General features: G+C 36.3%; 2 protein-coding genes and 1 pseudogene across 3 annotated transcripts; all 3 read left to right on the top strand.

Annotated features, from left to right (window-relative positions):
* Nucleotides 1-629: 629 nt before the first annotated feature.
* Nucleotides 630-4,332, top strand: LOC132170718 (glutathione S-transferase U19-like). Of its 2 annotated transcripts, XM_059581805.1 has the most exons (3): nucleotides 630-1,067; nucleotides 1,579-1,930; nucleotides 4,214-4,332. In XM_059581805.1, exons 1-2 carry the CDS (start codon nucleotides 753-755, stop codon nucleotides 1,927-1,929), a joined length of 666 nt encoding a protein of 221 aa, XP_059437788.1. In that variant the 5' UTR covers nucleotides 630-752; the 3' UTR covers nucleotide 1,930; nucleotides 4,214-4,332. The 2 variants fall into 2 exon arrangements, with proteins under 2 accessions (XP_059437788.1, XP_059437787.1); XM_059581804.1 differs by lacking the exon at nucleotides 4,214-4,332 and having other exon boundaries at nucleotides 1,579-2,050.
* LOC132170722 (probable glutathione S-transferase) lies at nucleotides 4,316-6,383 on the top strand. Its single transcript, XM_059581807.1, has 2 exons — nucleotides 4,316-4,751; nucleotides 5,839-6,383. Exons 1-2 carry the CDS (start codon nucleotides 4,407-4,409, stop codon nucleotides 6,184-6,186), a joined length of 693 nt encoding a protein of 230 aa, XP_059437790.1. The 5' UTR covers nucleotides 4,316-4,406; the 3' UTR covers nucleotides 6,187-6,383.
* A 1,434-nt stretch (nucleotides 6,384-7,817) lies between these two features.
* On the top strand, nucleotides 7,818-9,476 carry LOC132170720 (probable glutathione S-transferase parC; annotated as a pseudogene).
* The last annotated feature ends 346 nt before the right edge of the window (nucleotides 9,477-9,822 follow it).

Genomic DNA, 9,822 nt, shown 5'->3' with positions numbered 1-9,822 from the left:
TAGATATGAAAATTGTGATTAGTGTTATGGGGTTTTTTCTTTTTTCTTTCCAGTAATTGATATATATACATTGTGGGTTTAGTAATCACCAATAAACTATTCTTAATTAACGTCCATTTTGTGGCTGATTAATCTAGATATATCTTCGTCTTCCTCATTTGGTGTGTTTGGAGAATGGCACACAGATTTCTTGGAGGGGTGTGATGGGGACGAAGATATGAGGGAGGCTATGAAGCTTCGTGTGGGTGCTGACTAAGAAGGTAAATCTATAGCCGGCCAACAGCTGGCTTACGTGATGCATTTGCCATTTGACGAAGGAGAATAACTTAGGCCTTGTTTGTTAAACTCCACCGCATCCTCTACATTCCATCACACTATTCACTTCATTTTTTTCTAAAAAAATTTTTTTTACTTTTATATCAAATCATGCTTTCTAATAAAACTTTTTCATTTCACCATATCAATCATTACTTCTTTTTCTTTTTCTTTTTTACACATGAACAGTACTGTGGAGGTGTTGATAGGGAGGTTGCACAAAAGGGAGAAAAGCCACCCCAGCGGAAAGAAAATGAATAGAAAACCACACAAGTTAGAACAATCAACCCACCTTTTGGGCATGAAAAGTAAAAGTCCAACACATGCAGCCCGCCTTCGCATACTGAGCTACCTAGAAGTTCGAGGATGTCCCACATCTGTCTGGGTCCTCTGTCCCAATTTTCTTCGCTCACCAAGTTGCTTGAATCTTTTTGACAATGGCGGACGAGGTGGTTCTGCTGGGTTTCTGGCCCAGCATGTTCGGGATGAGGGCGAGGATCGCGCTGGCTGAGAAGGGGATCAAATACGAGTATAAGGAGGAGGACTTGAGGAACAAGAGCGATCTGCTTCTCAAGATGAACCCGGTTCACAAGAAGATCCCGGTTCTCATCCACAACGGTAAACCGATCTGTGAGTCCCTCATCATCGTTCAGTACATTGACGAGGTCTGGAACCACAAGTCCCCGCTGCTGCCCTCTGATCCTTACCACAGATCTCATGCCAGGTTCTGGGCTGACTTCGTTGATAAGAAGGCATGTAGTACTTACCTTCTCTGCAATTTCTTTTTTTTTTTCTTTTCTTTTTCTTCTAATGTTATTTTCATTTTAGTTTATATATTTATTTTTCTTGATTAATTTACAGAGTGATAAAAATCTCAATATATAGTTGCCTCCGTTAAAGCTTTAATTCTCTGTTTCATACGTTTATGTTGTATTTGAGATAATAAGATCTGAACTATTTAATTTTAGTGATTGTAGTTTAAAATATATATTTGTACGGGGAATAACAAGATCTAAACTATTAATTAAAAATAATTCTACTATGAAATTACTTAAGAAATTTCTTTTAAAAAAAAAAAAAAAAAAAAAAAAAAATCTGATATTTGAATAATGATTACTTATTAGAATTAACTATTTCATACGAAAGATTCATTTAGCAATGATGACTCTACTATGTATTTGACCAAACTTTATGAGATTTGATGAATAGTTCGAAACTATAATTATACTGTACGTAATGGGATTATGGGAGTGCAAAATGCAGGTGAATGGTGTTGGAGGGAAGTTATGGGATACAAAAGGAGAAGAGCAGGAGGCAGCAAAGAAGGAATTCTTGGAAATGTTTAAGACATTGGAGAGAGAGCTTGGTGGGAAGCCTTACTTTGGGGGTGAAACATTTGGGTTTGTCGACATTGCTCTCGTCTCTTCCTACACGCATTTGCAGGTATTCTACGAGAGATTTTGCAAATTCAGAATGGAGGCTGAGTGCCCCAAGATTGTTGCATGGGTTAAGAGGTGCAAGCAGAAGGAGAGTGTCGCCAAGTCGCTCCCTGACCAGAAGAAGATTTCTGACTTTCTCTCCAAGTGGTTTGAACCTGACGTAGCAGAAGACTAAGGTAACTAATCAAAGAGTAGCATCTTTGTTTCTGTAAGGAGAAGCGTCTTCGTCTTCTATTAAAAAAGATAAAAACAAGCCCGCATGTTAAAAGAAGGATAAAACTCCGCAGAGTATTTGAAAGAGAATTCTTTGATTTGATAATAATTCAATTAGTTAAGTTTTACATAATAAGCTAGCCTATTTATAGAAGAAAAATACTTGTAAAGAAAGTAAACCTACTTCTAGTAGAGAAAGCAAATCTAATCCAAGTAACAATAGTAAACCTAACCCTATAAGAAAGAAAATAAGGTCCTAATAAAATAAAATAAAATCCTGATATAAAATTGACAATCAGTGGAAATCATGACAATCTTTCCTTTTGTACTTTCTTTGTCTGAGAATGGATAAAATTCTGATCAAGCGACGCTGCTCCGATATTATTTTTGATATTTTCTTTATTTTCGTTTTTATCGAAAATAAAGGTAAATATCGTCCTACATCACAACCAAAGGAATGATATATCCTGATATAAAATTGACAATCAGTGGAAATCATGACAATCTTTCCTTTTGTATTTTCTTTGTCTGAGAATGGATAAAATTCTGATCAAGCGACGCTGCTCCGATATTATTTTTGATATTTTCTTTATTTTTGTTTTTATCGAAAATAAAGGTAAATATCGTCCTACATCACAACCAAAGGAATGATATATATATATATATATATATATATATATATATATATATATATATCTTCTTTTCCTTCTTAACTTTTCTTTTGCCCTTTATCCATTGTCTAAGAAGGAAAAGAAACAAATAGTTAACAAAATCTGTATCCAATTTTGATTTCAAAAAATTGAATTAACGAAAATTTAGCTGCAAAAAAGCTTAGTCGAAGGAAGATAGGATTGGGAAGCGATAAAGAACAACAGATAGAGATCTTGTATACTATTTAGAGCGCAACGATAACCCAAAATATACACTACAACACATAAGAAAGGGGTGGTTTGTCTGATTTGGGAATATATGGTTCATAGGGGGTGATTAATTTGACAACCCCAAATCTGGTTTTAGGAAGAGCTCGAACCACCGTTATGGACAAAAGCGATGGTTTGGCCATAACTAACTTGACATTTGTCTTTGGTTCATGTGTTGTTGTACGTGTCTTTTTGTGTGATGAAATTGTTCCTTTCTACCATAGGAATATAGGAATGCTTTTTTGCAATCTATCAAAATGCTAAAGTGAAGAGATGGTGAGTAGATGATTGCTAGAATGCATTGTAGCATTCCTCATAGGAATAAGAAAGACACTTTGTTACAAAGTGCCTTTTTACGAGAGGATTTATATATATATATATATATATATATATATGACCCTTAGATAAGACAAAATTAAAAAATATGACTATTAAGTAAAAAGGTTAACATACTATTTCCGCGGCTTTTCCAACTTTTATTTTTTTCATGGCTTCATCTTTATCATGAAAGTCGGCTTTTGATGTTTCACCAAATTTCGTTTGATTCAGTTATCGATCATAGAATGGATATCATGGAAATAACACGTCGTACATTACCATTATTTGATATTTAATTTTTTTTTTTAAAAAAAAGAGGGTACAGAAACGAAAAAAACGTAGGTGGGTCTAATGCAAGCCAAGAGCCACCCAATTTTTTTCCGTTTCTATTTTTTTTTTAATTTTAAAAAAAAAAACATTATTTTTTTTAATTTAAAAAAAAAAACATTATTTTTTTATTTTTTTAAAAAAAATTAAATATGTGCCACGTGTCGACGTCTGATTGGTCCACGTGTCAGTCCTAACGGTCAACTAACGGATGGACTAATTTGGTCACTTATCAAAACCACAGGGACCTCCTGTGATAAAAGTGAAACCACAGAGGGAAAAAATAAAGTTGAAAAACCCTAGGGGGTATGGAATATTTAACCCTTAAGAAAAATACAAAATTTTAAAAATATTATCAAAAGAATAAGGCAAATAATAAAAAATATGACAATTAAAAAAATACAAACATTCAAAATTATAAAAGTTAAAGAAAGAATAAAGAAATTTTTGAAAAAAAAAATATTTAAATAAAATTATAAAAATGAATTGTTAAAATGGCGAGATAGCTAAAATACTTTAAAGAAGTGGATAAGCTCAAAATCTATAAAAAATGTTAGGCTTACAAATATATTTTACAATACGATGTAATATAACATGATTGAAAATGAAATAAATTCATAGCCTGCCAGCAGCCAGATTAGTGATGCATTTGCCATACGCGGAAATCACCATCTTTTTCAGGACTTGGGCACGAAGTAGAACAGCCACCCATCCATAGGAAAGAAAATGCATAGAAAACGACACAAGTTTGAACAATCAACCCACCTTCATTGTCCGAGGGCTGTCGCGTCACACATCTTTTTGGCTCCTCTATACGTCCCACTTTTCTTCCCCCCCAAGTTGCGTTGCTTCAATCTTTTTGAGGCTTGTGACAATGGCGGACGAGGTGGTTCTACTGGGTTTCTGGTCCAGCATGTTCGGGATGAGGGCGAGTATCGCGCTGGCGGAGAAGGGGATCAAATACGAGTATAAGGAGGAGGACTTCTTACAAAAAAAAAATAAGGAGGAGGACTTGTGGAACAAGAGCGATCTGCTTCTCAAGATGAACCCGGTTCACAAGAAGATCCCGGTTCTCATCCACAACGGTAAACCGGTCTGTGAGTCCCTCATCATCGTTCAGTACATTGACGAGGTCTGGAACGACAGGTGTCCACTGCTGCCCTCCGATCCTTACCAGAGAGCTCAAGCCAGGTTCTGGGCTGATTTCATTGATAAGAAAGTACGTATATAGTCTTACCTTCTCTGCAATTTTTTTTTTTTTTCTTCTAATGTTATTTTGATTTTTTCAAACGAAAGAAACTAATCCCAAGGCAGTAGCAGCTCAAAAGATTTTTGTTTATTTATTTTCATTGATTAATTTGTAGAGTCATAAAACATCTCAATATATAGTTGCCTCCGTTAAAATTTCAACTCTCTGTTTCTTACGTTTTTGTTGTATTTGGGATAATTAGATCTGGACTATTTAATTTTAATGATTATAATTTAAAAACTTTATTTCTATGGGGAATAACAAGATCTAAGCTATTAATTAAAAATAATTGTTGGCTCGATTTTCCAACAAGACACACTCCAAGGGCAGTAGATTAAACAAGGGAAACACAAGAGAATAAGAAGAATAACTTGCTGCAGAAAATGAGTAAAAGGCAAGAGAAAAACAGGGGAAAAAACAGGGAGAGGAGGAACAATTTTCTGCAAGGGACTCGGCTCTTTCTTCTATTTTTCTTCTTCTTCTTGTTTGAGTATATTTGAATGACCCTAAAATTAGGGATTTGATTATGATTAATGAAGATTAGATTAGCCTAATTTAGGGATTTGATTATAATTTGATCACCCTAAATTAGGGGATTTGATTAATCTTACATTTATGTATAAGCTCTATAAATAGAGCATTCTGTATTGTAAACAATCATTCAATAAGAGTATAATGTAGCCTTTGGGCTTTATCTGTAAACATAGATCATAGACCAAAGTCATCAAACCACGTAAAATCTTGTGTCTTATTTTATTGTTCCGCAATTTATTATTTCATTAAGAATTTCTTTACTTCTTACATTTTCATTTTTCTGCAGCTACACAATAGCTACACAATACAAAAGATAAAAGAAACCTTTTACAAAAAGAGTTCTACAACCACACACGTGGCTTCACAACACACACAATTTCACCTACTACAAACTAGAGTTTAATAAACACAACTAAAGATAAAAGTTGACAAGTCAAAGCACATTAGTTTGTAACAATAATGAACAAAATTTTATGAATAGTGCGAAACTATAATTATAATGTAATGGGAGTGCAAAATGCAGGTGTTCAAATTTTCGAGGAGCTTATTCTCCGAAAAAGGAGAAGAGCAACTGGAGGCAGCAAGGAAGGATTTCTTGGAAAGTTTTAAGACATTGGAGGGAGAGCTTGGCGAGAAGCCTTACTTTGGGGGTGAAATATTTGGGTTTGTCGACATTGCTCTCATCAGTTTCTACAGCTGGTTCTATGTGTATGAGACTTTTGGGAAATTGAGCATAGAGGCTGAGTTCCCCAAGATCATTGAATGGGCTAAGAGGTGCCTGCAGAAGGAGAGTGTCGCCAAATCTCTTCCTGACGAGAAGAAGGTTTATGAGCATGCCTTGAATTTGAGGAAGAAATTGCATTTGGAATAGAGTAAATGGTCTTGTGGGATTGTTTGGTGTCTATGTCCTGACTGAGTGTCATGTCAGAAGAGCATGTATGTTTGGTGTGTTTGGTTTTCATGTGTTGTTGTGTCCTCTTGTTTCATGAAATTAATTGTACCTTTCTACTATATATAGGAATAAGAAAGACACTTTGTTGCGGCTTTCTACAAGAGGATTGATATATATATATATAAAAAAACCAAATAAGAACAAAACCACCAAATTATTTAAGTTAATTCAAATTTTTTTTTTTTTAATAATATTTGCAGCAGCCACTCCCAGCCCATCTGGGGTGGCTCACCGGCCACCTCAGATGGGCTGGGCGTGGCCTACGCAGCCACCTCTGCCCTTGGGGTGGCTGGCCCCATCAATTTATTTAAAAAAAAATAAAAATAAAAAATTGATTTTTTAGGGTTTAGGTGGAATAATTTGGTGTGACTTGATGGGTGGTGGGCACACAGGGGTGGGTTTACACCACCTCCTTATAGAAGTCACTATATATATATATTCTTTTCTTTTTGAACTTTATTTTTTTGGCCTTTTATTCTTTGTCTAAGAATGAAATAAACAAATATTTAACAAAAGAGAGCCCTATTATTTCAATTTATTTGGATGGGCCGTAAGTTTTTCCAGTTTCTAATGAGATATTGAGACATCATTTAAAAAACACTAAATATAATAACTATGAATGCACGAGATCTTATGAAGAAAAAAAAAATACACTATTAACAAAAAGGCTCAACCAACTCTTTAGCCTAATGCCACCGCTAGATTCTAGTCAAAGCCACCGCCCAATATGCACACCACCAACAGATGGGACGCCGGACTACCCAAGCTCCATCCCACCACAAAACTGCTAGACCCAATCCAAACTATGTTAACTGGGGTTCGGGGCAGCTAATGGTGATGGCCGGCATACATGACAACCATAGCTACGGCTAACAATAATAGTTAAGATTTCTAGGGGGCATAAAATGTTATACATATTTTTAAGTATTTACTTTTAAATATTTATTTTCCTACGCGAAAATAAAATTCGTGAAAATTCTTGACGTGGAAGTACTTGTAGATCTCCACCAGGATAATTTGTATATTATCCCCATAATATATATATATAAAACGACACAAGTTGGAACATGTAACCCATGCACCATCAGTGTAAACCCTTGATCCATTATATAAGAGTGTGTTTGGCAAACCCCTAGTTTTACAAAGTAGTGTACACCTCTGGGTTGGTGCCTTTCCATCAGGTACGGGTTGTGGTTGAACAGACTCACCCAGCCGGTTTGAAAAATGAAAGTGTAAATAATTTCTATTTTGCTTCTTAAAACATCTTACACAAATAGTTGTTTATCTTTTAGAAGGGCATAATTGTCTTTTAACAAAACATGGCTTGTCACATACATGGTTAACCGTGATAAACCGCAGCATGGTCAGATGGCACCAATCGAGGAACAGTACCATGGGAAGCGGGAGAATGTGCTGCAGCTTAAGTAAAAGCCCGACACAACCGCATACTCCGAGCCCGAGGACTATCCCACTCCCACATCTTTTTGGCTGGCTGCCTCTATAGACTATCCCACTTTTCTTTACTCCCCAAGTTGCTTCATTGCTTGACAATGGCGGGCGAAGTGGTTTTGCTGGATTTCTGGCCCAGCATGTTTGGGATGAGGGTCAGGATCACGTTGGCTGAAAAGGGGATCAAGTACTAGTACAAGGAGGAGGACCTGAGGCACAAGAGCGAGCTGCTTCTCAAGATGAACCCGGTTCACAAGCAGATCCCGCTTCTCATCCACAACGGGAAATCGGTCTGTGAGTCCCTCATCATCGTTCAGTACATTGACGAGGTCTGGAACCACAAGTCTCCGTTGCTTCCCTCTGATCCTTACCAGAGAGCTCATGCCAGGTTCTGGACTGACTTCGTTGATAGGAAGGTAGTCTGTCTCTGCAATTTTCTTTTTCATGGGTATTTTTATTCTTTTATTTATTTATTTATTTTTTGTATGTATAACAAGCTAGGCTTATTAGGTTAGATTGACAAGATTTCGTTAAACAACTATCATATTAAAGAATCATAGAAAAACAATACTTACATCTCCTTCAACAATGTTTTTTTGTTGTATTTGGAATAATAAGATTTGAGGCTCAGAGCTATTTAATTAAAAATAATGATTAAAAACCTTTTTAACCCAAGTGGTTTAACAATTTTATTTTTTGTCTCTTAGGGTTTAGTTATCACATGAGGTACTTCGGGTGCATAAAGACGGAGATGATATCTTTGTCTAATTTCCATTCAAAATTTGATTGAATCCACGTCAACGCCCCTAAAAACGCGACACGTATCCATGTACTTAATTAAAAATAAAATTAAATTAAAAATTAAAAACATTAAAAAAAGTAAATTAAATTAATTTTTTTTTAAAAAAAAAAAAAAATTGTTTGAAAAAAAGGGTGTCCGCAAGCCATACCAAGTTGCATAATGGGGGTGGCCGAAACCACCCCCGTTTGGCTTAGGGTGGTTTCGGCCACTCCAGACCAGTCGATTTAGGGGTAGCCAAACTACTCCCATGGCCCATGGGGGTGGTAACAACCCTTTTTTCTTTTCTTTTTATCATTGGTCTTTTGGGGTGACTGAACCACCACTAGATCGGTGGAGTGGCTGAAGCCACCCTAGGCCAAGCGCGCCACCCCCAATAGCCTTGGGGGTGGTTTCGACCACCCCCATTTTGCAACTTGGGGGTGGCCGAATCACCCCAAAACGACTAATTAAAAATATATAATGATTAGAATTTCAAGAAATTATTTGTACGTGGGATAATAAGATCTAAAATAGATATTAAGAAATTTTTAAAAAATTATGATATTTGAATAATTAGATTATTTATTATAACTATGTATTTGACCACTTCATGCACGTGACTGCAAAATGCATGTGTATGGAATTGGGAGGAAGTTATGGGCCACAAAAGGAGGAAGAGCAGGAGGCAGCAAAGAAGGAATTCTTGGAAATATTTAAGACATTGGAGAGTGAGCTTGGTGAAAAGCCTTACTTCGGGGGTGAAACATTTGGGTTTGTTGACCTTTCCTTCGTCACATTCTACAGTTGGTTCTATGTGTATGAGACTTTTGGAAAGTTCAGCATGGAGGCAGAGTTCCCCCAAATTGTTGCATGGGTTAAGAGGTGCATGCAAAAGGAGAGTATCGCCAACACTCTTCCTGGCCAGAAGAAGATTTATGAATTTGCCTTGGAGTTGAAGAATATCTTTGGTTTGGAGTAGAGTACGTAAATGGTCTTGTTGGATTGTTTCGTGTCTGTGTCCCGAGTGTTATCACTACAAGAAATTAGGTCTTTAGGGGCGACTCAAAGTCGCCCCTAAAGGTCCTAAAGTGGACGCTGTTACCAACAGCGTCGACTTTTCGACCCTAAAAGTGTCGACACTAATAGTCCGACCCTAATGATCAAATGTCTGATTATCAGGGTCCACTTAAAAGTCGACCCTAATGATCACTTTTAGCGTCCACTTTATCGCCTCTAAAAGTCGCAATGTTTTGACCCTAAAGATGATGTAAACGGAAGCAAAAGTCAACCCTAATAGTCAAGCATTAGCGTCCACTTTTAGTTAA

This window comes from Corylus avellana, chromosome ca2 (assembly GCF_901000735.1).
Source record: "Corylus avellana chromosome ca2, CavTom2PMs-1.0".
In the NCBI taxonomy this organism is placed as follows: Eukaryota; Viridiplantae; Streptophyta; class Magnoliopsida; order Fagales; family Betulaceae; genus Corylus; species Corylus avellana.
This window is presented reverse-complemented; position numbering and strand designations above follow the sequence as displayed.